Source organism: Aspergillus steynii (assembly GCF_002849105.1).
Source record: "Aspergillus steynii IBT 23096 chromosome Unknown P170scaffold_1, whole genome shotgun sequence".
Classification (NCBI taxonomy): Eukaryota; Fungi; Ascomycota; class Eurotiomycetes; order Eurotiales; family Aspergillaceae; genus Aspergillus; species Aspergillus steynii.
Window position 1 is genome coordinate 6,507,518 of NW_020194398.1, and position 26,696 is coordinate 6,534,213.

Genomic DNA, 26,696 nt, shown 5'->3' on the forward strand with positions numbered 1-26,696 from the left:
ATATAACGCTTGACTGTGAATTCGAATCCCGTCGGTTCATTGCCTACATAAATTTGGTGGCAGCTCCCACAATGCAGAAAGAGTAGATGATAAGACATTCAGGCAGAACATTTTGTTGGCCAGGATGAATCACCTGACAGATAAGGTGTTTCTGGTTTCCTTCCCACTTCATCTCATTTGATCTCGACCAACTTTCACATCACACTCGAATGACTAAATGATAATATGTACAAGCCTTTTCAGTCTGTGTCCGCGGCAGCTGGATCACAGTCGCACAATACCCTCAAATTCCTTCAAGAAACCGCCTACAACCTGAAGAAAAGTTTGAACGTCTTCCCTCGTCGTTTCCAAATTCAAACTAACCATTCCACGTCGAGCAATCCAGATTCCATGCTCGAGTAAATGGAACCACAGAAGATCCTTCAAAATGAACTCGGTACTATCGGGACTCACATCCAATTCGTGGACATCTTTCAGGCTCGAAGGAGACTCGGGATCCGGCTGTGGAAGGAAATGAATGTTGAGAACGGCACCAAGGCCAGTGACCACCATCTTCGTACCACGGGCCAGTTCCTGTAAGCCGTGTCGGAGCTCGTCGCCAAGCGAGTTGAGCGCCACGCAGGCGTCGGGAGTGTATATGGACGAGAGAGCGACGTGTCCAACGTTCATGGCTAGCGAGTTGTTATTGAATGTTCCCGAGTGACTGATTTGAGCCTTTCGTGGATCATAAACAGAAAGCAATTCTCGTCGTCCTCCGAATGCGCCGATGGTCATTCCCCCTGCGATCGATTTGCCCAAAGTTGTTAGGTCAGGGCTGAGGGGGGTGTTGTGAACGGGATGCAAGATACGCGATTGCAGGCCACCAGGGGCAAGTCGGAAGGTTATAACCTCGTCAAGGATAAACAGGAGGCCGTTCTCCTTCGCGGCGTCTTGCACGGAGTGCAAGAACTCGGCCGTGCCGGGTATGCAACCCCCAGACCCCTGCATCGGCTCGACCAGTACAGCCGCGGCATCTTCTTTGTGCTGTGCAATCAGTTGTTTTGCTCCTTCGACGTCGTTGAACTGGCCTAAAATCCAGTCTTCCTTGTCAACGTTGTTTGCCGCAATGCCATGGCCAAAGTACAACACGCCGCCATGGTATCCACCCTCGAACACAATGACCTTGGATCGGCCCGTTACCTGGCGGGCGACACTGAGCGCGTATAGGTTTGCCTCCGTTCCCGAGTTGCAGAAGCGTACTTGCTCAACCGACGCAATGCGATCACAGATCGTCTTGGCCAGACGCACCTCGGCCCCTGTTGAGGCCCCGAGGTTCAAACCAACTTCGTTCGTGGTCGATATGACAGCTTCACGGATCTTCGGGTGAGAGTGCCCATACAAGCCAGCGGTCATCTCGCTCAGAAAGTCCAGATATCTGTGGAAGTTAGCATGTTCCGAGTAATCCAATCGCTAGGGCTCAGCCAACTGACTCGTGTCCATCGTGGTCTACCAGACGATTTTTGTAGCCCGACTTCATGCAAATTGGAAACGGGCTGGTATGCAGAACCGAGCGTGTGTTTCCACCAGGGAGATACTCGGTCGCCTCTTCATGCAACTGTTTCGACACTGGGTTCCGGTCTTCGTAACGCTGCTGGGCTGAAAGGAGAATTTCCCTAGCCTTTTGTGTCGAGCTTTCTGGATCCGACGGTACAGTCATAGTGAATTCTGCGATCAGTACTGATGGCTATTGAATCCGATCGATGGGATTGTGAAGTGTTGCCGATTGAAGAGACGATGTCCCCGCCCGATAAAGGATCCCCACTCGGTAAACGCCGACACGATGGAACCACCCATTTTGGCCCGCTGATTCATGCGATAAGGTTGTGGAAAACTGGTTGAAACCCCTCAGATGATGTTGATGCTCCACGTCCCAAGGTAAGAGGTCATACTTATGCCGGTGGCTCCAGTCTTGACATGTTCTTTCCATGGAAGTCTGTCGACAAAAAGCAATCATTCAACGGCGCGACAACTCAAAATGATCAGTCAGAGAGCCCAGAATGAAATCGACTGGTCCAGGCTAAAGATGATTCAACCCAGCGCCGAGCCATATCCTGAGTGGCCAGAGCCGGAGGAGAGCTCGTATTCTGCGGAAAGGCGCTGCCTGAAGTGTCGACGGTGGCTGAGTTGATGGGAAAGCAAGAATCTGGCAATAGAGTCATGAAGTCTTTCTCCATATCTAGCGACATTCCCAATATTACATCTGGTGAATCAACGCCAACTTGGAGGAAACCTCCGAAGCTATTCACGCACCATGGCCTGCATCCCGACTCGCAGTCACCCTGCTCACATCACAGAAAGCTTCGTTGGCTTCTACCTTCCCACATTAGTCGATCAGGACAGTCCTGTCCGAGCTTTTCTCCAAGAAAAACCCGCTTCGATAGACAAGCAGCAGCGGCTCAAACGACCCCATAGAAAGTCCCGACGAGGATGCCTGAATTGCAAGGCCCGTAAAGTCAAGGTACAACCCCCACTTGGTTTCTCGACGTATTTTGCCGACTAAAAACATGCAGTGTCAAGAGACTAGGCCAGCATGCGCAAATTGTGTTACCAGAGATATGGACTGCAGGTACTCAAGTAAAGTGGAGGACAGGAGGACTCGACAAGAGTTGACGAGCTCTCGAGCCGATCACCAAGAATCTTTACAACTTCCTTCCGTCTCGATGGCAGTTTTTGAATCAGCATTCACGGGAAATGATTTACGATTCTTCCATCACTTCTTGCGGGTTGCGCGGCCACATCTGCCGTTCGGGAGCGAGCAGTCCTGGACCACAGAGGTGCCGGCGTACGCCCACGAGGTTGGTTCACCACCCTATTAATTCGCAAATATACTAATCTCTTCAGTGCCCCCATTTGATGCATGCTATTCTCTCGCTTGGTGCAACACACTATGCATTAATCACACCCAACGGATCTCACTACACGCCCATAGCCATCGTCCATCGCGGAAGAGCTCTTCAGCTGCTAGGCCGGGCACTATCAAAAGGAGATAGCTGTTCGGATGTTGAGATGGACGGTATACTAGCTACGTGCTACACGCTTGTTTTCCAGGCCTACTATATGACTGACGGTCTGGTCGACTTCGCAGTCATGGTGCGCGGATGCGCGACAGTGACGAACCAGATCCGAGCCAGGTACAAAAAGAGCCAAATGTTTACCCTGCAATCGCAAGAAGAGGTGTCTACCATGGTTGGCTCATGGCTGCCGACTGAGGCCCCCATGTCAACTCAGGCAAACCTCGTGGCTTCCATCCAGGACCTGGAAAAGCTACGTCCTCTTCTTCAAAGCCCCGCGCATCGCACCTTTTTCGAAGCCATTCATCAAACTTACTTGGCACTTCAACACTCACCCCAGGAAGCCTTCTTTTGGCTTACGAAGATATATGAAGTTTGGTATGACATGGAGAATCTCGAGTTCATGACTTTCATTGCCCCGGGAAATTATGTCTCCTGTGCTCTGTTCATGCATTATATTGCCGTCGAAGTCCTAATGCGACCACTTCTCGACTATACTGGTAGGGGTCGGGATATGAGTTACCCATTTGGTACCGTGCTGGTTCATCAATGGGCGAATACGATCTACCATAAGCTGCCGATGTCGATGCGTCGGTTGGTGAAGGGACAGGCTGAATTGATTGCATCAGATAAAGATACTTCTTGTGGTTTTCCCTCTCCACGGGCAGAGAGTCACTAGATCTGCCATATAGACTGGCATGGTAGTAGAGATTGCAGATCAAGTCAAGAAACCGAAGTCGCATCCTGGAATCTTATCCACCTTCTATCACAGTTCTAAAAACAAGATAACCCTAAACGAAAAGCCAAGATCACCACCACATAACTATTCAAACATCAAAAGCAGTCGAAAGGATCTGCAACTTCCACTGGCGATACCTCAAGTCCAGTTCACCTCCTCTCCCTTCTTTCTGTCTCCACGTCATCTCTCGCATTCGCCTGCAGCCACCGAGCCGGATGATACCATCCCAAGACACTGATCGCAATCAGCATCGGCACAGCCTCGAGCACATACAACGGCCATTCATGATTGAACGCATAGGCATCAATACCCATTGCGAACTCAATAACCCGATAGATGGACCGCACCTGTCAAGATAGTCAATCAGTCAACGCACACCAACTCCAAACACAACCGAAATACCAAACAACTCACCATGATGGAAAACCCTGCAATATAGATCCCCACCAGAATCTTCTTTACTCCTCGGTCAACCTCCCTCCCTTGCATTTTCGTCGCCACATGAAACGACACCACGATCACCAAGAACCCCGTGAAGGTAACAAGCTGCAACACCAGCCCGCCAATCAACACTCCCACGCCCGTATCTTTCTCATCGCCCTCCCAGTCCCCGGCGGACGCGATTCCACTCCCCGACCCCTGCGTCAAACAACTGATGATGTCCAACGTGATGAGAATCCAAGGAAGCCAGGCGACGCGCACGCAGCCGCACAGAATGGACTGGGCTTTTTCGCCCGAGGAGCCACTCTGGATGAGTCTTCGGGTGAGGACGTACAGGCTGGCACAGACGAAGACCGGCGCGATCACGATTAATGTCGCGGATACCGCGTACAGAGAGACGTCTGACGGCTGCTGCACGCTGGCGGACCGGGTTGCGTATCCGACTACTTCGAGGAGAGCGCCGATGAGGATGGGTATGAAGTAGCCCGCTCGGTTGTATTTGCCGGCTCGGGGGGCGAGGACAGTCATGTACAGGTGGTAGAGGAAGGGGAGGAAGTAGAGGATTGTGAAGAGGATGGAGGCGGCGAGGGATGGGTTGTAGAAGTAGATGCTTTCATCGGACATGTTGGTATGGTTGTGGGTATAACTTGGGATTGAAACTTATAGCTGAGGATATAAGATGAATGAAAGATGAGCGGAAATGAATTGATATAGACGTAGAAGATATAACCACTTAACAACGGTGTCTGCCATCTTTTTATACCCAAAACCGCTGTATATGAATCTCGGAATCAACAGTCATGGTTAAACTGATGCCTTGCGATATAGATCTTCGCACAGCTCGCCCAATTCGTGTTCGCACTTCGCATTGCAAGCCCTAAAAAGAGCCAAGCCACGCCAGATACGAGGGAATAAGAGCTTCGTGATCCCGGTCGCAATGCGAGCAATACGAGTCCGAGAAAGGTAAGGTCATCTTGGCTCTCATCTTCCACGGAAACAATCATCCAAGGACCGGAGGTCAGCGAGGAGCTGTGGAGGCGTGTGAGGAGCGAGTTCTCGGATAGAGAAATTGTGGAGATCATTTCTCTTCAGGTAAGTATTAACACGGTGGTGGTGGAAATAGAAAAGTCTAATGGTTGCTGTAGGGGTTTTATTACACCTTTTCGCGATTGACTACCGTTCTTCAGAGCGATTTTGATGAATGAACATGTGTGATATTTTGATAGACATAGTTACAGGAAAATCAACTGACAGACCTCTCTAACCCGAAACAAAGAATTGACCCCCGGAAGCTAAATATAGTATGGTATCTCGCTGTCAAAGCACCGACTCATTAACCACCCCCTATCCCTTCTCCTCCCGTACCCATTCAAGCACATATATCTACTGCTTCTTCTTCCCACTCGTCCCCTCCGCCTTAACAAACGCCCCCTTCAACTCCTTAAACGCCTCCCACAGCACCCACCCCGGAATAAACACCCACAGCGTATTGAAGAAGAACAGATAAAACCACAAATACACCGGATTATCCGTCGCCAGCTGCGAGCTGGCCGTCAACCACTCCGGACCAAAAGTCATGAACCCGCCGTAGAGCTCCGCAGTCGCCAGGGCCGGCGCAACGAGCCACAGCTTTCCCTTGGCGGCGCCGCGCACCGTCGCACTCGACTTCCCGCTGGACGCCTGCCACAGCAGATAGCAGACGTAGATGGCCGCGGGGCCGCCCAGCCCGACGGTGAGGATCTCGAGCGCGATCACCCCCGGGTCCGCGACCGCCCACCGCGCATCCGCCTTGCCGTATTCCTGCCACAGCCGGGCGCTGGGCCCCGTGCCGTGGGCGGCGCCGTATACCCGGTCCTTGTATCCGAGGAAGTACGGCTCGCGGTTGAAGCCGATGGGCACGGTCGTGTAGCTGAAGAAGCACTGGTAGAGGAAGGAGCCCTCGATGAAGATGTGGGTGAGGGCGTCGTAGGCGTGCCAGAAAAAGAGGAGGCGGTTGCGTGCGTGGGTCGAGGGGATCAGCGTTCGGCCGAGGATGTAGGCGATGGGCATGAAAGACAGCGCGAATCCGATGCAGAGGATTGTCGGTGTGTCGAGGACGAAGGGGGCGCTGGAGACTGATGACATCGTGATTGGTTGGGGATATCGTCCCTGGTGGTTTGGTTGTGAGTGAGGAACTGGTGAGGAATTGAGGGGCAGTTTCGGAGATGGAGGTGGTGATGCGGGACTGGTTTTACCTGCGCGACTTGACAAGGACAGACGACGGTTTATGTAGCTGCTGTGAGGTTGTTGATGTGAAAGAAACGTTGGGACGCGTTGATCCGATCGACGCGACCGTGGCCTGAGGCAACAGTGGCCTAAGGATAAAGAACGCCGGGCTTGGCGGAGGCGCCTCAAAGAAACTGCGTTTCATCGTCCATGGATTCTCTCCCTCTCCTGGAATCATTCTTTGTCGCACACAAATGGTACTTGGGTTCCATCCAACGAACAACCCGTCGAATCCCAGCCCTTCCAGCGCGTTCCAGAGTTTTCGAGTCAATGCTTTCATTTCGAAGCTGCTGTAACAGCAGACAATGAAAAGTCATCAGTTTCAATTACCATTGAGTACAGGATGCTGCGAGCCAGGTGAATGGCTCTAGGCAACGTCTTTTTGGTTTTGCCACTTTGAAAGCATCATATTGATTCCGGATCGTGTCCGGCGAAACAACGCCCTCTTCGCATTGTTCTCGTCCAGGGTGTGAAACGAAGTAGTTGTTTGTGTCAGTGTCTTGAAGCAGGAAGGATGCCCCTTCGATATTATTCCAGCTACCCAGGATACATATTCGAACCCCATTTGGATATCCATGGCTTCGTCCGTGGTGACGTCTACATATTGGGGACGAACCCTCTGTGTGTCTGCCCGTAGAGAACCAATGGAATTACCGCTTACCAAGTTGCCATGCGAGGCTGCGTATGTTCTGTGCCCGATGCTAGCTCCTTATCGTTACTTCATTCGAGATGTGGAGCCAAGAAGAAGAAAAGGTTTGGTTCATCTCCACCCGGGCAACTATGGTGGGATTGAGGCTCTCAGTTCCTTTGCCACAGAAGTTTCTCAGAATAGTACTGGATGCATCCGCCGCTAACTGTTTCTAGGCAGATGAGCGTAGCTACGGAGTATCTTTGTCCGGACTCATTGATAGGGGCTGAGAAACAACCGTTGAGCTACCGTCGATACGTTATTAAGCTCCACTTCGGAGGCCTTCTCCCCGACCATGGCATGAACTCATGAAATGGGAGGACGTGGGGCGCTTGAAAGCTAACAAGCTAGCACCAAGGGGCTAAAGAAGGATCGTGTCCAAAAATACCGCAAGCAGAGGGCGAACGCCTTTATAAATAGCCCGTTCAGTCCCTCGAGGTTAAGCCATCTTTTCTCTACATCATTGAGCTTATTTGATCTGATCTCGACCCAAAATAATCAATCAGATTTTAGGCTTCCAACCATCAAAACAATCAGTATCAGCAAGCATAACATTCACGTGTCAAAGTCAATCTTCACGATGTGTGGCTATGTACGGGTTACCGATTTCATCATCAAAGTCACACCCTCGCTATTATTGATCGGTCTTATCGTTTTTAACGCCCTTCATTATTTTCGTGTTTTTCTCATGCGGCCTGATCTTATCGATGGGCTCCTTTTATCCAATATGCTGATGGGTTTCTATCTTGCTTTTATCAATCGAGGGACGTCCTTTAGAGACGATTTGCGGTTGTATCTAAATCGCAGAGAGCGTGAGCGCGCAGGGTCAAAGATTCAATGAATGCTTGGTTCTTGAATGGCAGATGGCATGCTGGAATGGCCGGTTCAGTCTCCTGGTTATCATTGCAGGAAACCTATTTCTCCTGGTACTACGGATCGGGAAGAGGAAGGGATCTTCTGTCCTGCTCGACCATACGTTCCTCATACAGGGTCAGGCGGGATTCTTGCCTGCTCTGCGCTGTGTAAGGAGAAAAGCAGTTGGAACCTTGACGGTGATCGAGAAAGCGCCGACAGAGTCATATTTTCACATCAGAAAGGGAATTGATATCAAGCACAAATGACTGAGAGTCCGCTTGCTCATTCTTTACTGGATTGATACGTCGAAGATATTCTATATCTAGATCCAGGTCGGACCCCACTGGAACCTGTGCTTGGTGCCCAAAAATGAATAGAGTACTCTTCATCATCTCTCAAGGGCTCTTTTCCAAAAATAAAATGCATTTCCTCCTCTTGCCTTTCACAACAGATATTTGAATCGCTTCAAGGTCAGCAAGAGTTGAACCCGTACGATTGTAGTATTCATTACTGTTGTAGCATGCATAGGATCTGGCTTCTATACAAAATTCTAACAGGGGCGAGCCAATAGGTGTAATACTCCTCGAAGAGCATTAGAATTAAGCCTGCCTAGCACACATTCCTTGATCCGGATAAACGTCCTCTTCGATCAAACAACATCCCCTAACAACCCCGCCCATTGCTATGATGATGAGCTCTGCAGCCTTGCCCGGCCCTTTGGCGCAACATAAAAGCACAGCAACTGCTCGTGCATACAATATGAACAGCTGGGAACCAGCCCGTCGCAGTCCACGTTGTGCTCTCTGCAACACCGACAGGGGAATGGACCCGATTGGGGATCTTGCGTCGATACACCGTGACTCTCGTCCTCTTCGCTCCTCGTGAATGTCTCGGCTATGGCAGTCTCGGGATTCGAGGCCCGCGAGCAAGAGGTCGCATCCGAGGGGTTACTTGTGGTTTGCAGCCATTCCCACACACGACGCATCCGGGGACTAGCCATTGTCTGATGTGGCTCTAGCTAAGTAGGCATGGTGTGATTAGCGCAGAGTTCAATGGCGGGAAGAGAAGAGAGCGCCCACTGGGTTTCGGGTTTCTATCACTACTCTCTCGGGTGGGGATTGACAAGCTTTTGTGGCCTCGGGGCTCAAATCATAAGCAAAGAGGACTATGGGTCAGACCGGTATCGCGAGTTACTATGAATGGATGCGCAAACATGAAAGCTTGCCCCGATCGACGAATGCCGGATCATCTCGAGATTTATACTTGCATATGACACTTGGTCCGGCGTATTGGGCTGCTATCGATCCAATGACCTGAACGCATGACTGGCCAGGACCTTGACGGACTCACGACGTTAGTCCGGAGTACGTCCGACTGACATCACTGGGCTCGATCGCTCGTGGGTCCGTGGGCCGCGTGGCTTTTTGGCGTCGTGCAGGGATCATTTCAAGGTTGGGATAGCCCGTGGGGAATTTAGGCAACGAATCGGAACCCGCCTGATGGTCCTCGTTCTTCTGGATCCAGCACATCGTGGGTGGAATTTCCTTGGTATGTTTTCAGTGACCCAATTTTGTTTACTCTGATGGATGTTCAGCATGTCGGCGTCGACCTCGTGGTATACATTGTCTTTTTTCTCAAACCACAACCTTAATTGCTGGTAACACGGCAGCCAAGCTAGCCCGCGGCTTTGATACAATAAGCTGACCCGGATCATCTCCAGACCGTAGGAAATCTGGTGGAGGTGCCTCTGATTTTATGCCCGAGCGGCTACAGCTTCATAGGGTGGATATCCATGTACAATAGCAGGGCCTTGACGGGTGTGGAACGGGTCCTGCGCCGAGTTCGAGAACTCAATCGGGAATTGATCCGGATCATCCCGCTCGTCGCTCTGCAACCAAAGGACGCTTTGGGGTAAGGACGACGACAAGACGGTTTCTAGGCCGGACTTTACTCGTTGGAGTTCATCGCTGACAGAGAAATCACTTGTCGTCACCAGATACGGTGGTTCGAAATGCCGTCGCGCGGCCGATGGGAGTTTTCCGCGTTTCCGTTTCCTCGGGCAATTCATTCCTCGAGGCGCGATGCCAGACTCTAGATCATCTAGTTTCTGTTGGACTTGGCCGAGTGCCTTGTGCAGATGCACGGCGTCATTGGATGATTTCCTTTCGGACCCGTGGTCTCGGAACAATTTGACTCTACAGTAGGTTATCTCGGCCGTCAAGGGCACTGGATGCGCCCAAGCGTCCGACGAGAGTAATTCTGTCTTAGCATACAGTCGTAGCGGTGCCCCTTGAACCCCCTTGGACAAGGTGAAGTCGGTAGAGAGGAAATTAAAGAGAATATGTGCTTCACATGCTGCCTGACCCGATTGCGGGTCAGCAATCCACACGACGCCAAAGCCGTCAAGCGAAGAGCTCTCGAGAACAACCGACGACTCGGCCCGACGACCGCGTATCGCATTCGACATCATGTCGACGAATTCGACTGCTCGTAGTTGTCCATCGCATGTACTGGCCTCATTCAGCCCGCGATGGTCCCGCCAAAGTCTCCAGGCCGCAACAGGGTCTGCTCGTTGGTCTTTGTTATCGAAAGCGATGCGGAAGTGGGTGCGGTATCGTACCGGATGGGGAATCCCAACCGGGGGTGTTGTGTCAACAACAGAGATCTTGTACGTCTGGCGCCGATTCAAATACGTGACGGGAGTCTGGCTGGCAGGGTTGTAGGTCGCCGTACGAGCGTGCAAAGTCACTCGAAATCGGGGCGTCTGCTGGCTATGGTCTGGGGTGTGTAACTCGTCTATAGCATTTGGTTGATCGAGATGCGAATTTGGAAACTGTCGCCGGTACTTGGCGGATGGGCAATAAGTCTCGCTCGTATTGCCCTGGCTCTGGAGCCCCGAATGTTGAAAACTTGTCTGGGGAGAAGCATCCTCGGCTGAGCTCCCATGCAACACGGCACACATCCTACTATTGAACACGCTGCACGAGCAGTTCTGTCGACTGAGAGGAGGTGGTGAGGAGGTTGACCTTGGTGGGAATGCAGGAAGAGTATCTACGGCTCCGGGATGCCACAGTACAAGCTGGTCGGGCGCAATTCCCACTCCCTGGGTGTATGGGATGGTCGTGACCGGGAAGAACTTGCGTTGGAAGTCGCGAAGAAAGGCATCGCTGGGCTTGTGGGCATTCCTGCACACAACAAAGTCAGTCAGTACTGCTGTTCCCGGGTCTTCGAAAAAGAAGAAAGGAAAAAAAAAGATCAAGGGCTACTGACCTTCTGTGGAACATGACGGACGACTAGACTCGTGGGCACCGGCTGCACACTGTAGGCATGGCGACTCTCAGGGGCACGAGAGAGAACACACGATGGTTCGGGGCGACCATACCGCATGATAAATCCGGAGGCTGAGATTGTGGATTGTACTTCCGAGTCGTAGTACCTTAGAGGGTGATGTGATGCTGAGGTCACAATCGAGACCGTTGACTGAGGGGAAATGTGGGGAGACGGCAACGGGCGGAAGCTTTCTCCCTGACGAATAGGCGGTTAGAGGGATGGCGCGAGAAAAGTCAAAGGGCCCCTCCTGCCTATAAGACTTCCCCGCCCACCTCCACCACCGAATTCCCTGATTCCTCACCCGATCTTGATTGGGCGGATGAAAAGACCGGGCGGGGATGCAGGCCAAGCTCTGACCAATGCTTCCGCCTGTTCTGCTCGGGGTACTTCTTGTAGACCCAGCGTGGACTGACTCATGTACCCGTATGTCCTCTCGGGTCGCATGTACGGCCAGGTAGTCATTTACATCATGTCCACCTCGCAAAGTTGCTCATGGGGGTTGTCCCTGCTGGACTCCCCCATATTTGCATTCTCAAGTGCTCCGTCGACCTCGACTCCTCTTTATCTCGACGCCGCACGTTGAAGCATTCATCCATCACCGTCATGTCCGCCGACCTCTCTCTTCCCCCTTCTCAATCGGCAGATCTTTCCTCCCCATTATTCCTCCCCTATCTGACGGATGACGCCTGGCTCAACCTGAACCATCTCCGCGGCCAGCCCGGAAATTGGAATCTCACCCCAGCTCCACAGCCGTCGCAGAACCGGAAACGAAGAAATTCTCCCCCCATTCGGCACCCGGACCCACCGGACGTGCATAAAGACCGAGACGACGCAGAGCGGCAGAAACGCCAGAAATCTCTCGCACGGAACCGCAGGGCCGCGACAAAATGCCGCGAGAAGAAGCGAGAGTTCACGAAGCGGCTAAAGCACCAGTATGAAGAGGCCTCGCAGAGGAAGCAGTCACTGGAGAGCCACCTCGCGCAGCTTCAACAGGAGACCCTCGAGCTGAAGAACGAGCTGCTGCGGCACTCGCAATGCGCCGATCCCGCCATTCAACATCATCTCGCAGCCATGGTCAAGGACGTGACAACCACCAAGCCCCCCGATCTGACGCGATCGTACCCCCTCTCGGAGGATACTGGCAGTGGTGCGTTGGGGACCTCCGGCGACGAGTCCGGGCGGATGCGTCGGGACTCGGTGCTGAGCCTCAGCACCGATGTCAGTCTTGACAGCTTTATAAATGACGATTTCTTGGATCTTGTTAATCTTGGATCCGGAAACTTGTCATAGGTCATAGTCTGAGGTCTTCATTGTATACGCTGCTCGAATGGGGGAATCTTGCCAATTGCATTTATGTACGTAATAGCCAAACACGTCTTATAATGAACATATATATTAAACCACCTTGACGAGCGACATGCGAGATTCCAAGGGTGGGTATTCTGACGTCACGGGAGGAATATACCTCAAGAAAACGCCAAATATGGGACGGACCGAGTGGTGGATTAAAGGACCACTCGCCCCTGATCCTGACTCTGCTCTTTCCGGTCTGGCACTAACTAGCGATCTGGTATCTACAATGCCAACGGTCAATGCGTCGGATATTCTCATCTGACTCGGCACTCAGAGCCAAGGGCCTCGACCTTCCTACCTGGACCGTTATTCGATAATCCGGCCAGATGAGTTCCCAGGAGAGATCGAGGACCGGCTGGCCCTGTTTGCGGCTTGCGACGGGCAACACTACGTTATCATTCTGTCCCATCCAATCTACATTGATCAGAGACGAACGTGCTAATATCGAGTCCTCGCCAACTGGCTAGTGCGTCGCGGAAAGTGAGTCGGCGGCCGCGCAGGGTATAACCTGCCGCGTCTCCTGCTGCAAAGCAAGCATCTTGGTCTTCTTGAAAGTGCGTGGCTTCTAACAGTTCCCTGTCCATCAGAATGTCCTGGGGAAACCTGCTGCGCCACTTTGGAAACCGTTGCATCAGACCTTGTTGCGAGACCCGGAGATCATCTGCATGCCACCTCCGTCATAAGTGTGTCAGATACCCAATGGAGTCATATTTAATTGCCCATCAGCCACCTCAGCCCTGGCCTGATCAGTGAAGAACCTGAACCTGTCGATTTCAACAGCAAGAAAAGTATCCATGTCGTCTAGTCTTCGAATCACACGCTGGTCCTCGACCGAGGAAGTGGTGGATGCTGTTCGCGGATTCAAAGAGTTAGCCTGTCCTTGCAGCATCCAACGATCCATCTCTGCACCTGTATCTAACACGATCAAGTGCGCTCAACGACCCTAATGTATCCGACGAAACCAAACAAAAGGCACGGCAGACGCTTGACCGACTGGAGCGCGGTACTCAGTGCGATCCTGACGATAAGGGAAAAGAGACGGACCAAGAGACTGGGGGTCCAAGATCGTACGTTGTTCCATAACCAGTCGGTGACAATAGACTACTAACTTCATATTCAAAGCTGGAGAGCCAATGATAGTCTCGATGCTAAATAAGAGGCCGCTTGTATTTCGAGTGAATGGGGCAGTGAGAATCGGTAAACAATCTACCTGAATGTCGTCCACTTAGTACCTTTTGCCTGGTAGTTAATAGGCTTGAAATCGTGCCGTCCCATGACGATTGGTAAAATGGATTCATTATGCTATTTCCGCCAAAATCGCTCAATTGCTCAAAGGTTCAGAAACTAATTCTTCGGCCCATTTTCGGAGCACTCAGAAGCCTGCACGTCCACCAATATCTTGCAATGACGATCACGATCCTCAACTAAAGCCTTGAAGCCCTTTTCCACGACGTCCTCAAGTCTGATCTTTGACGTGATCATCTCTCGCGGATTCAATTGGCCTGGTCGAAGTTAGCTTGGAGTACGCATTAGACCGATCAGCCTTCACGCACCATAGCTCAGAGCTTCAATTGTGTTCTTAAACGACATTTCGTCGTATAACGCCGACTGCATATATTGAACCTCTCGATACATCAGATCGTTCACATGCAGCTCCGGCCTTTTCTCCCAGACCGCGATATTGACAATCGCCCCGTGCGTCCGACAGGCCGAGATGACGCTGTTCAGCGCACCCTCGACCCCCGCGGTGTCGAAGATCACGTCGGCGCCTCGATGTCGCGTCATCTCCTGCACTCGCTTCGGCACCTCCTCGCTGCCGGGGTCGAGAATCTCCGTGGCACCGTAGTGTCGTGCCAGTTTCTTCCGGCCCTCCATCGGCTCCGCCACGATGATCTCCTTGGCACCTTGCAGCTTCAGCACCTGGATGACGCAAATGCCGATAGGGCCGCCCCCGACAATCACTGCGGTGTCGCCGAATTTGAAGGGCGATACGTTGACGGCATGCCAGGCTACTGCCATCGGTTCTATTAGCGCTGCCATATCCAGCGCAACGTTGTCGGGTAGCGCGTAGAAGTGAGAGGCTGGCGCGACGATGTATTCGGCCATCCCGCCGCCGTAGCCTTTTGAATGCTGCTCATCAGCTCCCACGTCGATGTGAAAGATGCAGGAAAACGAAGCCACATACCGCTGAGGCCGATGAAGCCAATGTTCTCACAGCAATGCCGAACGCCTTGTCTGCACGAGGCACATTGCTCATCGTAGATGGTGGGTCGCACAACCACCCGCTGCCCGACCTTTATCCTCTCGCATCCCTCCCCGACCTCGGTGACGATGCCGCTGAGCTCATGGCCCATTGTCACGGGCAGAGTGGCGCCCGTGATGGGATGAGGCTTCTGCGGAATGAGGACCGGACCAGCGCAGAACTCGTGGATATCTTTGATGGAGGGAGGTTAGGACGGCTATGACCTTGTATATCGTTCGTGGGCCTACCTGTGCCGCAAAGACCACAGAACGCCGTTCGCATCTACTAGCTTTGTTATTGGCGATCTTGCGCATTCAGTGGCGTGGGAGCTCACCTTGACCTCGCCCTTGCCACAGATCGGGTCTTCTAGTTCCTCGAGGCGCAGGTCGCCGCTTGCATGGAACTGGAGGGCTTTCATCGTACTATGTATGCAGTATATTCTATGACTCTCTTTCCAGTCGATGAATCGGGGTGTGCTGATTCTTTGTAGGCCGATAGGAAGAACGCTATTCATGCGTCAAAATTCAATTCTTGTTTCTATCTGATGTATCATTTACAATGGTTAATGACTCTTGCAAGTAATTCAATATATAGTTCGGGGTTTTCGCGGCCGGCGATAAGCCCTATAGCTCATGATGACGTGCGCCAACGACGGCAGTGCCTTCACTGACATACGTCAGGTTCTTGTCATCTGCCATCTGATTAGAACCAGTCAATAATCAGTTAAGAATTCAGAGGGTAATCCTGTGCTATCGGGTCTATTTTTAATGACATGTTTCTTTTCCCGGGAAAAGGGTTGGAGCATGGAACGACAGATCTTGCCCTAGAACCATGTACCGTCCATGGATGTTTCAACCATGCTTCTGATGTCATGGAACCAAGATTGGTTCTTGCTATCTTATTCGGCCACAATACCTTGACGGCAATCTTATTAGCCCTGTTCTCTTATTTGTTACTCCGTCCCCAAGTCCAAATTCAAGACTGCTCGCGTGTTTCTGCCTGAGGCTATGATCCAAAGGACTTTACCCGATCCGGTCGAGTGGCCTGCGATTGGCCGGATCGCTATCTTTACTTTATTGGGACTAGCGCACAGCTACATCTTAGTCATCCGTCGCCCCTTCGGAGGGCGTTTTTCTCCGTACTTTTGTCCAACTTGCACTCAATCTTGATTCGAGCCCATCGACTGTCACCTCAATCAGTCCTCATGGTCATTTTTGTATCACATTGTCAATCGTCCAATCAACAATCAACACCCCCCATCACAACTCAGAGACGGCGAGATGGATGCTCCGAGTGTAGAAGAAAGAAGGTCAAGGTATATCTATCTGGGTCTGCAGCCACCTGATGGTCTATCCCATTAATCCTGCATCTAGTGTGATCTGCGCCGCCCAGTATGCTCGCGGTGCACTCGGTTCCCCAAAGAATGTCTCTATGGCCTGAGTATCATTAGTCAGACCGATGCCCAGAAGCCCACCCCTAAACGTCCTGTAGCGTTTCCAGAGAAACCAATCCTACCGGCAGAGTTGAATACCTCGGCCCTGGTTCAACAGCCAGTGTTGAACCTTTCACCGTTGTTGTCATCGGAGCAGTCGAAGTTCTTCCTGCACATTCTGAGCACCGAGACGGCCCCATCGCTTTTCCCGGCTGCTCCCAAGTTCTTCATTGACAGACTGATCAGCTCCGCAATCGAGACTCCGCATCTCCTATATGCGCTTCTTGCCTCGGCCAGCAGCCACCACAGTCGTTTGATAGGAGACACAACCGCTCAATCACACGCGATGTGCTTGAGATTCACTAACTTGTCCATATCCGGTCTTCGTACTGCCATGAACGAAACGACAGATATGCTCCGGGCTGAAACGGCTTTGACGGCAATGACTCTGTGCACCAATGACGTTTGTAATGGCAATATGCACATATGGAGATCTCATCTGTCTGGAGTCATGCAGCTACTGAAAGTCATGCTAAACGCCCCGCGCAGATCATTGGACAGCAGTGATCCTTTTGTCTTGTGCTTAGTGAAGTGGTTCGCGACGCTTGATATTTTGGCTTGTGTTTCCGGTGTCAATACTGGCGAGACCCTGCAAGGTCAAAATTCGCTTCTCGGCCAGCTCCCCAGCTCTATACCAAGCCATGTAGATGATATCTGCGGCTATTCCTTGGAATTGATACCCTTGCTGGCTCGGACTGCCCAAGTTGCATGTCAGACCGGTATGCACGCTGCTTCCGGTGTCTGGCGATCAGACCTATTATCCCAAGAGCTTGTCAGCGAGGCCGAAATTCTAGAAACCGCAATCCTTGCCATCGCTGAACGCACCGCTTCGCAGGCAACAAAGGACCACCATGGCAATGAGCTCCCCAGTGAGCTACGATACACGCACCTTGCTTTTGTTCACTCTGCCCTCTTATATCTGCATCGGCGTGTATGGCTATTACCGAAAGAACATCCAACAGTCCGAAGTGATATTGCCAACATCCTAGATGCCGTGGAAAATATTCCGCCCTTTTCATCTTCGAATATCCTCATCCTATGGCCAATATTCAACGCCGGATGTGAAACAGATGTGGTCAGCGATCGTAACCAAATTCAAGATCGAATGGCCTGCGTCCAAAGTCGTGGCCTGGGTAACTTCACTCGTGCACGAGGTTTAATGAAGGAATTCTGGGCGTCGAACACCTCTTTACCATGGGATGTATATTTTGCTCAGCATGGCCGAGAGCTCGTCCTATTCTAAACACCAGGAAATGGAGGATGTAAATTATATGCGGGCGCAAGTAATTGTCTATTTAAAAACCATGGCTTTGGATTGATCAACTGGACCAAAGTTTTATGATCGGATATGTACATCAGTCGTATGCAAATCTTTCACTCTCCCCAACATCAAGTCACTGACTGGCAACAGGAACCCTTTCATATCCATCTCGCATAAACTTCCTGAGTGCTTGGAGGCCATCCGCCAAAACCTGAGTTTCTTGAACATAGCCCAACCGAACGTATCCTTTGAAGGCGGATCCTTCTCCAAAACACTCACTTCCCGGAACAAGCATAGCTCCGGTTTTGTCAAGGAGCTGTTGACAGAACGCCGTATCGTCAACAGGTCGGCCTTGCTTGTCAACGAATTTCAGAAATGCAGTGGTTCCAGCCTGGGGTCGCACCCACTCGACCACACCTTCGAATTCCTTCACAAAGGCCTCGAGGGTATCCACATTCGCCCGAGCCATGGAGAGGTTCCGCTGAAGCAGCCTATCCACAACCGGGGTTGACAGGGCATAGGATGCCACGGCGTCGTCCACTTGGCTGACCGAGATCGTGGTGTAGTGGCGGTTCGATGCGCACGCTTCAACGATGTCCCGGCTGCAGGACGCAATCCACCCTAGTCGGATCCCTGCCAAGCTATACGCCTTAGACATCGACCCGGTGGAAATGGTCTTCTCATAACCGAAGGACAAGATTGAAGGAGGATACTCCGGGCTGTCCGGATGAATTCCGTGGAAGAGAGGCCGGTAGACCTCATCGCTGTGAATGATTATATCATGCTCTCCAGCGATGTTGACAATCTCCTGCAACTTCTCGCGCTTCATGACTGCTCCGGTTGGGTTTTGTGGATTGCTACCGCTGGTCAGCTATCTTCATCTCCTCTTCCGCTCTCGCATCAACTTACTTGATAATGATGACCTTTGTGTTCTCCTTGATCAACCCCCTCAGCTCGTTCAGATCTACGTCCCACCCTTGATCCTCACGCGCCTTCCACAGACTCACCTCCGCTCCGAAGGACTCGGGCACGGAATACAGCTGCTGATACGTCGGGTAATGGCAGATCACATGGTCGCCCGGCCCGACGTTCGTATACAGAGCCAGGAAGTTCGCCTGGATCGCCCCGTTCGTTACGAGGACCTGATCTTCCGAGATCGGCTGGAATGTTTCCGAAGCATATCGCTTGGCGATCTTGGATCGCAAGCCGGAGGTTCCGCGAATAGCGCCGTAGGTTTGTTTCTGGGAAAAATCGAAAATGGAGGGATTGGGGTTGTCGGAGAAGGAGAGCAGGTCGTTGAAGGAGATGGAGGCACAGCACGTCTCTGCCAGGTTGTATTTTGCGTCGTTCTCGTAGCGGTCCATCCACTGGGATTGTGTTAGAACAAGTCATGTATACTGCAGCATGTATAATGGCGGTTGAGATGTGGACATACCCCCTCCACAGCAAATTCACTGATCTTGACCATATTGCCTATGCTTCTGCGGTGTGTATACTATGCGATAAGCTGAACAGAACAATTCCCTGGGAACAGACGGTCTCCCCGCCTCAATAAATACTACGATCTGGAGTCGGTGGAGTCGTTTCTGGCCGGTTCTTGTGGATCTGCGAAAGATCTGCTACAAGCCGTGATTGGCCCCGTCGCATATCCTGCCCGATCCATCCCTTCCAAAGTACCTCCAACTCTAGTGGCCACCCCATCGGTCCTTCGAGTTTGTCACTATCTGAAGAAGACCGCAAGTGGACGATGTGGGATCATCTGAAGTGTTGGTAAATCCAGACGGTTTCTTCTTCTCGTGAAAAGTCTAAAGCAAACGTGACCGTTGCTGTTCTTTATCTCCCGCCAGACAATGGAACTCCCAACTTAAACCTCGCAATCCCCAGACTCATCTACATGATCTGGATGATCACCGCCGTTCCAGCATGAAAACCGAGATCATTCGGGAGCGCCATGTGGCGAACCACATATTATTACTTTCTGGTATCGGAAATCTGCAGTTCAGGAACATGCCAAGGACGAATCCCAACCCGCATCCTGCCTATTGGACGTCTTTGTCTTCAGACTACAGGGCGCTTGGTGGCGCCGTACGATGAAAGACATCCTCGTACGAAGGCGCTGGGGCATTTCCTCATCTTATTGGCATCTGGGGATGATTGGCGACGCGTGAGCCTTGGGGCCCTGGGCACCTCGTGTCGTCAAGTGATTCTTCAGCGATCCTCGCGTGGCCAAAACCTTGTCGAGTCCTATATATCGCACCCCCGCCACACGACGCCTCCCCTGTAAGGATGCTAAGATCTGGGGTGAGCATTTCCTCGCGTGTGTTCGTCCCATCATTCGTAACCGGCGTTGTCTGCCGGCCGTCGGTCGCCGATATCGCTGGCCTTAGACTTCCATGAGAGCTGGCGAGAGCTGGCGATTCTCAATTCACTTGCAGATCTTCTCTTGTCTTTGGCAATATCCCTAGATCAGACTATTTGAGTGTTCCCTTGCCGACACTAGTGAGTGATACTCACGAGACTCTGTCTTTCATTCACTGTCTTAGCGCGAAGTCGCGTTCGTCTTCTTCCTTCCCCTCAACAATCTGAATATGAGCCTCCCCAAATATCGGCTGTTCATCGGATCCTCTCACTCTACTATCTTTGTATTTTGATTGATGGGTGTCTACGAGTTTAACCATATTCTCCCTAAACATCGTTCCAACATGACCTCGGATTTCGCTGCGGGGGACATTGTGACCCTGACAAAGACGGCGTGGGACCTCTACCACAGCTGCTATCTCGTCGCCAGAGATGCCCCCGACGGATTTCGGAAACTTGTCGATGAGCTGGCGTCTCTACAAGGGGCTCTGTGTTCGTTGCGAGACGATGTCCTGTCTAGTGCCACGTTCTTCGAAGATCTCGGGGACGATCGCAAGCGCACCTTGCAACGATGCCTGGCAGGCTGCTTCCAAACCCTGCAGCACCTGAAGGATCTGGTTACTAGGTACAGGAATATGGGTGTCGGTGACGGAACACAATTCTGGCAGAAGGTGAAATGGGCAACACAACGGGGCCAAATCGAGGAACTGAAGTCTAAGATCATGGTCCACACGTGCAACCTCAGCTTGTGCATGAGCTCGATAGGCAAGTAAGTATCTACTGCAGTCCACTAATTGAAGGAAACATTTTTCTCATCGAGCTAGCTCGTCTCTTGAACGTATCGAAAAGTCCATGACGGATGCCCTGGAACAAGACCGCTTTCTCTCCGTGTCTGGGTCTTCTCCGCCAGAGGAAGAACAATTCTCGCTCTCAACTCCCGCGCAACATGATGCCATCTACAGCGAAGAAGAAAGTGAGACTGATCTACCTGTCATAAGCTACACCATATCCGCCCCTCCTTCTACCCCGGCGAATCGGCCTCGCACAATCTCGTCCGGCTCCCTCACGTCTACACTGTCCGATGGCTCTGGCTTTACTGGCCCTGGGGAATCGCAGTTAGTCCAGTCCATCAAAAAGCCTTTATCGCGAAGCACTACAGAGAGAAGCTCGGGATTCTCATTTTCCACGCAAGATACCTGCCTGTTCGAAGCCCGGGCTTTAGATCATGAAAGTATGGAACTTTATCCGGCAGTACGGGATCCCTTTGTGTCCGAGATTTACGAGTCTTATGAGTCTTCCCCGACCAAAGACCCCGACCAGACGGCGGTCATGAACGCCGTTACAAGTGCGATGCAGCAGCTGCAACAAATTCGGCTCCGCGATCAACTCCACCGACCGCTGCGATACGAGCCGCGCGACAAGTTTCACCAGCCTGATGCCGAACTTATCAGGAAGTTTGATTACTTGACAAATGTTCGCAGGCTTAATACAAATGACTGGCTGCGACTTGCTGTTTGGTGGCTGTTGAAGGTATGCATGCCTCCCTCGATCCTAATCTTCTTGACAAGGCTGATTGACGGTGTTCAAGGCGCGGACTACGCTAACGAACTGTGAAAAACCTTGTCTTACCAACTCCAGGGGCAGTGTCAGCCCTTCGATTGAATCAGGGACTGCCAATTCTCAAGCTTACGTTGATCTGCTAAAGGCTTCGTACATCCTGTACGACATAGTTCTGGAAGATGAAGCTTCTCAGGCAGTCTTGTCCGACGAGAACAGAAAGCTAATCTCCGACCTATCCGAAGTGAGTTGACATTACGATGGGCATAGTCCTGACCATACTAAAAGGCCAACAGGGCATCAAAGATGAGTTTTCGCAGTTCACCTCCGTCGATATTCCCGAGTATTCGGCCATCCATTCTCAGAACCTTGACATATGGGAGCCTTTACAGCCTGAAGAAGAACCGGGAAACTATACTCCCCTCGGACTGGAGAATGTCCGATGGATTTCGGTGGATCAGGAGGACGCTGGAAACGAAGAGGAGAGGGTTCTCTTCCGAACATTTGTCAATGCGGGCATCGGGAGCAAAAGACTTCGTATGCGTACTAAAGGTGCCCCGTACATGCTCCTGCTGTCGACTAGGAACGGTGAAAGTGAACCCAAAATAACACTATGTAATCAGAGTGGCACCCTCTGTTTACAACGAGACTGTAAGTTTTTGCGCCCAAAGACACGTCCAGGTTGGCTGACCGAATCGATACAGTCACCCCAGAGGATGTTGCTCAGCTTGTGCAAATTACCCAAGCATCCATCAGTGTCCCTGGCGCAAAGATTTCAGAGCCCATCATTCTGAGGTTTGGGGCCCAAAGTGTCTCGATCTCCTTCCAATACATGGCAGATCTCATGCAATTTATTGGAGTTCCAAGGGCCTACTTTGATGCTGTCTGGCAACGAGAGCCGGTCGACTCGGCCGAGTTTTCAGAAACCGTGGTCTTCAAAAGCTCGCTGGAGCTATTTGAGCAACTTAAGGCAACGACCATGAAGTCCATGAATCCCCCGATGGTGCATGGGTCGTGCGAAGTTCGTATCCTGGAACGTTCCTTTGGCGAGGCCTGGCGGTCGATGCGGCGCATGGTCATCAGCTCCTCGGCGGCGGAGAAAAACCCACGATGCATGGAGATCTTCATGCCGATGAGCCAGGTCCAGGTTTGTCGTGAGCAGGACTCTCGCCAGGTGCTCATCAAATGGTCCGACACCCGCCAGGAGAGGTCCAGCAAGACGGACGGCAACTACCACCCTATTTTCTCGTACATCTACGACCACAACAATCCCAATATTGGTCTCAGCCTACACTTCCGCACTCAGCAGCAAGCCGAGGAGTTTGAGAGAGTCGTGTTAAGTCTGTCGCTCAAGCCTGCTTTTTGGTGGACTCAATCCGGGAATCCCGGGCAAGTGTACGACGTGACGGACCACAATCTCGACCAGAAGCAATATAAGGCGATATCAGTCCTCCACACTCGGCTATCGTGGAAATACATCAATCTGTATTATCTCTATCGCGACGCAGATTATGTCTATGAGCACTCCAGTCTCCGCGTCCATTTCCCGCGCGTGTTCTACACCGATTATATCTCGTCGCACGTGGACAAGCTATACCCGGCCGACCACCCGGTGTTTTTCTCGCACTGCGAAAAGAAGATCGGGAATTTCACGGTCGTTTTCAAGGAGGAGCAGGCACTCCGCGGATTCATGACCTCACTGGCTTCGGCATATGAGCTTGCATTCTCCCGTCGCGCGGTCTCCCTAACGACCAAGGGGAAGAGCATGTTCGGGACTAGCAAATCCAGCAAAGGCGAAACGGAAGTCCAGCTCTGGAGGAAGGGGAGCACGGTCCAATTTGCCTCGCGCTGGAAGGACCTTAACAACGATCAGTGGCTGACGATGTCCGTCCCATCGGGGGTTCGTCTGTCGTCTGACCACAATCGAGTAGACTTTCCTGCGGTTATATATTCGCGAGGAGCGGTGTTAAACATGGCTACCATTATGGCAGGTGCACCGAAGCATTCTAATAAATTAAGGAAGACTGGGCCTATTACGGTCAATTTCCCCACGGCTAAAGGTGTGTGCCTTGGGGATATATATACCCGCTCCGACGGATTGACGAACACTAACGCGCAACAATAGATCGAGAAGAATTTGTGAAAATCCTGACCAGCATGTCCTGATGATGATAGAATTCTGATAAAAAGGAGGGAATTTGCTCATGGATGGATGTCAGTGTGGTTGATTGGCGCTGATGTATGATCGCTCGATTGTTGATTGATTGGGTGGGATGAATAGAAAAGAAAGCATTGATTCTATTCATAGACCAATACGGTGCATCGATGCTTTCATTATTGTGCTCATTGTTAGTGCTTGGAGAAATCCAGTGCCTTGAACATGAACTCCACAGAAGTAGGCAAAAAAACCAAAAATAGTCACGCCCGGGATCGAACCGGGAACCATCTCGGAATTCATTCACTTGGATGTGAACGAGATATCATAACCATTAGACCACGTGACTGTTCTTATCATGTGATGGACCCTTTTCTTCTCAACTCCTACAACTCCTCCTCCTTCAGCTTTCAACTTCATCGGCTGCTCTGACGTCGCACTGCAGCCGACCGATGGCTGCACAATCACGACGCTCGTGCCCAGGGACAGCACCACCCTTGAACCTATGATGGAGTCCAAGGATGCAGACCACCCGCTGACTGTTGATCAGCTTGATCATCTCAGACATCTGAAACACGGCTATCATCCGGCAGACTAGCCGCAGGTGGCCGTGAAGAATCATCGCCAGGGTAGAAGCTTCCTGGAGTTGATTAACTCAGTCCTGCCACTGATGCTATCCTGGCAACGCAAGCTTCTCTGCGTTGCCCATTATTTGTCACTAAAATAGTCAACAGGATTCAAATCCCCGGTCGGCGTACCCTCCACCGCCAGCTCCCCTGCATGACTCAATCTAGGGCGATCCCGTTCACGGCCCGTGTGATCGCACCAGTCCATGACTACGATGACTGTCTCTCCAAGCTCCAGATTTGACGCACTCAACCAGTCATCCGGGCGATCGTCTGTTGCGCCTTTTTTGACGCGTGCGCCTTGCCCGTGCCGCCCGCATGACCTCGTTCCCCGGAGGGCGCAGTGCTTTATAATCCCATCGCGTCTGCCCACTCAATCCCCGCGGGTTCGATATGGAGATGCCTTCATTTCACCCGCTTACGACTGGAGAGCGCTTGTCTGGTGAGATCCGGGTCTTTCGCTGAGGAGGATATCATTTGCGGCTCTGTCCTTTGCCACGGTGGGCTATTTTACCCCGGGCTTGGCCTGTCTTTTCCATCTCTCTCTCTCTCGATCACTTTTGCATTTCTGTCTGCCTTGTTTCTACTACTCCCGTTGGGAATCTTGGCTTATAAACCTTCTCTATTCCGTCCCGTTGGTAGAAGCTTTCATCTCATACCGTCCTCGTCCCATCCTAGTCTCCAGATTCGTTGACATGCCATACCTAGTCCACCACAGAAGACGCCACTCCTGGCCCTACTGCGGAGGGACGACCCCGCGTGAGCGATCAACCCTGCCCGTTTTGACGGCCACTGAGCCCTCGAACGCCCGCGAATCACCATTCCTGGCCTCCTACCTCGCCGCAGAAGACGACGCAGCGTCGGCGGGGATCATCCGCTCCAAAACCACCTGGTCGCATCGTTTCTGGCCTCACTCCTCTCGGCCCACCGCGGTCCCGGAGCAGCAGTACTCCACCACCGCCGCGGGATCAAGCAGTGGCAGCTCGCTGCGGCGCATGATCCGACCGCCGCTGGACAAGGCTCGCTCGCTTTTCGTGCTGCCGACGACCACCACGGCCGGCGACAATGTTTTTGTCTCTTATTGGGTTCCGCACCGGCCTGAGCTGGGCGCTGCGGCTGGTGGGCATCCTGACCGGGGTCGGTCGCTGGGGGATGGTCTGGGGCGTCTTGCGGCTGATCGGAACCATCGTCGGTGTCATTCGGAACAACCGCGCGCGTGGCGACGACCAAGCGCAGCCCTGTGGACCTTGAAGGAGGAATGATCGCTCTGGCCGCTGGACTTTCTGCGTATCTCACCTGATTATTGTGATATTGATCTGCTGCGTTATGACGTTACGGTTATTGGATTTAATGGATTGGACTTTTGTGTCATTCTAGCATTGCGAGCAAGGCGGCATGTCGGTAGAATGGATGGCGTTTGTTTATATTGGCGGTGACATTTCAACACTGGGTCGCCAAAATGGAAAATGCATAAAAACGGAGAAACTGAAAAAGAGACAAGATAAACCAGTACCTATTGTTTAATGTCTGTTATCTTGTTTATTTACTTATTACAATGGCGTATGACTTGTGTCGCGGTAGAATGACAGGAATAGAAACATGACCAAGGCTGCAGGATGATCACCTGCAATCGTCAGTCATCCGCCAAATTGGCAAACCGTGGCCCGGGAGTCCTCTGTAGGGCTGGCGCATGAACCAACACCGCAGCAAAACCCATCAGCTGTACCCCTGGATCCGGAGACAGCCATCATTCGATTTTATGTCTCCTACCCGCCATTTGTTTCGATCTAATCGCGGGATGCGACCGAAAGCGATCTCCGAACCTCCACGGAACTCCCGTGCCGACGGACGGCGCTAAACGACGCTATGATATCACCGGGCAAACCTCAACCTCAAACGGGTAACTTTTGCGCATCTCGGCACTGGGCAAGTTTCTCCTGTTTTTCTTCGGTTTCCTCCTGGGTGTTCGAAGTGTGGTGAGCCCGGTAATTGTAAAGGACCTAGACCGTGGAATCTACCTACAGCATAATACTCCGTACAGCCGGGCAACATTCCCCGGGAAGAATGTTATGTCTGACCAGGACATGCTGGTGGACCAGAGCACGGAGTCCGTTCAGCTCCTCGGCACGTCGTCAGCAGCATCATTCCTGTTGTGTCTCTTCGGGGAGCAAATCATGTCGGTCGTTTCGTGGGGGCCAAGCCTGCCTTGGCTGGCAATTACTGGGTTGGGGCTAGTCTGCATTCTGGAAGGGCACTAGAAGATGGTCTGGTCGGGCGCTTTCTA

The 26,696-nt window shown here is 52.0% G+C and overlaps 13 protein-coding genes and 1 non-coding gene across 14 annotated transcripts; 7 read left to right on the plus strand and 7 right to left on the minus strand.

Moving 5' to 3' along the window:
• Positions 1–30: 30 nt before the first annotated feature.
• P170DRAFT_396616 (aspartate aminotransferase family protein) lies at positions 31–2,005 on the minus strand. The gene is made up of 2 exons (XM_024846127.1): positions 1,470–2,005; positions 31–1,414 (listed from the first exon to the last, which is right to left on the minus strand). Exons 1-2 carry the CDS (start codon positions 1,694–1,696, stop codon positions 265–267), a joined length of 1,377 nt encoding a protein of 458 aa, XP_024711174.1. The 5' UTR covers positions 1,697–2,005; the 3' UTR covers positions 31–264.
• P170DRAFT_433349 (Zn(II)2Cys6 transcription factor) lies at positions 2,004–4,158 on the plus strand. The gene is made up of 3 exons (XM_024848469.1): positions 2,004–2,497; positions 2,550–2,834; positions 2,881–4,158. Exons 1-3 carry the CDS (start codon positions 2,291–2,293, stop codon positions 3,727–3,729), a joined length of 1,341 nt encoding a protein of 446 aa, XP_024711175.1. The 5' UTR covers positions 2,004–2,290; the 3' UTR covers positions 3,730–4,158.
• Positions 3,939–4,860, minus strand: P170DRAFT_348006 (RTA1 domain-containing protein; the record flags this gene model as incomplete). Its single annotated transcript, XM_024843661.1, has 2 exons — positions 3,939–4,136; positions 4,204–4,860. Coding segments are annotated over 2 exons (855 nt in total), but the record flags the coding sequence as incomplete, so codon positions are not given.
• Positions 4,861–5,489: 629 nt separating this feature from the next.
• Positions 5,490–6,500, minus strand: P170DRAFT_52014 (EXPERA domain-containing protein). The gene has a single exon (XM_024855246.1). The coding sequence runs from the start codon at positions 6,352–6,354 to the stop codon at positions 5,614–5,616; it is 741 nt and encodes a 246-aa protein (XP_024711177.1). The 5' UTR covers positions 6,355–6,500; the 3' UTR covers positions 5,490–5,613.
• A 1,129-nt stretch (positions 6,501–7,629) lies between these two features.
• Positions 7,630–8,141, plus strand: P170DRAFT_52030 (uncharacterized protein). The gene has a single exon (XM_024855247.1). The coding sequence runs from the start codon at positions 7,764–7,766 to the stop codon at positions 8,022–8,024; it is 261 nt and encodes an 86-aa protein (XP_024711178.1). The 5' UTR covers positions 7,630–7,763; the 3' UTR covers positions 8,025–8,141.
• A 1,650-nt stretch (positions 8,142–9,791) lies between these two features.
• P170DRAFT_471274 (uncharacterized protein) lies at positions 9,792–11,322 on the minus strand (the record flags this gene model as incomplete). Its single annotated transcript, XM_024852825.1, has 2 exons — positions 9,792–11,223; positions 11,309–11,322. The coding sequence occupies 2 exons, from the start codon at positions 11,320–11,322 to the stop codon at positions 9,792–9,794; spliced, it is 1,446 nt and encodes a 481-aa protein (XP_024711179.1).
• A 476-nt stretch (positions 11,323–11,798) lies between these two features.
• P170DRAFT_433352 (bZIP transcription factor) lies at positions 11,799–12,746 on the plus strand. Its single transcript, XM_024848470.1, has one exon. The coding sequence runs from the start codon at positions 11,972–11,974 to the stop codon at positions 12,656–12,658; it is 687 nt and encodes a 228-aa protein (XP_024711180.1). The 5' UTR covers positions 11,799–11,971; the 3' UTR covers positions 12,659–12,746.
• Positions 12,747–13,270: 524 nt separating this feature from the next.
• On the plus strand, positions 13,271–13,919 carry P170DRAFT_506385 (uncharacterized protein). Its single transcript, XM_024854389.1, has 3 exons — positions 13,271–13,589; positions 13,651–13,788; positions 13,844–13,919. Exons 1-3 carry the CDS (start codon positions 13,516–13,518, stop codon positions 13,875–13,877), a joined length of 246 nt encoding a protein of 81 aa, XP_024711181.1. The 5' UTR covers positions 13,271–13,515; the 3' UTR covers positions 13,878–13,919.
• A 146-nt stretch (positions 13,920–14,065) lies between these two features.
• P170DRAFT_396629 (2,3-butanediol dehydrogenase) lies at positions 14,066–15,460 on the minus strand (the record flags this gene model as incomplete). Its single annotated transcript, XM_024846128.1, has 5 exons — positions 15,298–15,460; positions 15,212–15,245; positions 14,895–15,155; positions 14,275–14,862; positions 14,066–14,223 (listed from the first exon to the last, which is right to left on the minus strand). Exons 1-5 carry the CDS (start codon positions 15,379–15,381, stop codon positions 14,066–14,068), a joined length of 1,125 nt encoding a protein of 374 aa, XP_024711182.1. The 5' UTR covers positions 15,382–15,460.
• A 707-nt stretch (positions 15,461–16,167) lies between these two features.
• P170DRAFT_443577 (transcription factor domain-containing protein) lies at positions 16,168–17,698 on the plus strand (the record flags this gene model as incomplete). The annotated part of the gene is made up of 2 exons (XM_024850561.1): positions 16,168–16,278; positions 16,337–17,698. 2 exons carry the CDS (start codon positions 16,168–16,170, stop codon positions 17,696–17,698), a joined length of 1,473 nt encoding a protein of 490 aa, XP_024711183.1.
• Positions 17,699–17,805: 107 nt separating this feature from the next.
• Positions 17,806–19,184, minus strand: P170DRAFT_461636 (putative aminotransferase; the record flags this gene model as incomplete). The annotated part of the gene is made up of 3 exons (XM_024852051.1): positions 17,806–18,573; positions 18,626–19,083; positions 19,152–19,184. 3 exons carry the CDS (start codon positions 19,182–19,184, stop codon positions 17,850–17,852), a joined length of 1,215 nt encoding a protein of 404 aa, XP_024711184.1. The 3' UTR covers positions 17,806–17,849.
• An 846-nt stretch (positions 19,185–20,030) lies between these two features.
• On the plus strand, positions 20,031–23,958 carry P170DRAFT_372249 (uncharacterized protein). Its single transcript, XM_024845196.1, has 6 exons — positions 20,031–20,843; positions 20,899–21,604; positions 21,663–21,875; positions 21,928–22,282; positions 22,336–23,691; positions 23,757–23,958. Exons 1-6 carry the CDS (start codon positions 20,371–20,373, stop codon positions 23,795–23,797), a joined length of 3,144 nt encoding a protein of 1,047 aa, XP_024711185.1. The 5' UTR covers positions 20,031–20,370; the 3' UTR covers positions 23,798–23,958.
• An 88-nt stretch (positions 23,959–24,046) lies between these two features.
• Positions 24,047–24,135, minus strand: P170DRAFT_t17. Its single transcript has one exon. It is a non-coding gene; the product is annotated as a tRNA-Val (tRNA).
• Positions 24,136–24,669: 534 nt separating this feature from the next.
• P170DRAFT_52123 (uncharacterized protein) lies at positions 24,670–25,888 on the plus strand. The gene is made up of 2 exons (XM_024855249.1): positions 24,670–24,912; positions 25,091–25,888. The coding sequence occupies exon 2, from the start codon at positions 25,108–25,110 to the stop codon at positions 25,672–25,674; it is 567 nt and encodes a 188-aa protein (XP_024711186.1). The 5' UTR covers positions 24,670–24,912; positions 25,091–25,107; the 3' UTR covers positions 25,675–25,888.
• The last annotated feature ends 808 nt before the right edge of the window (positions 25,889–26,696 follow it).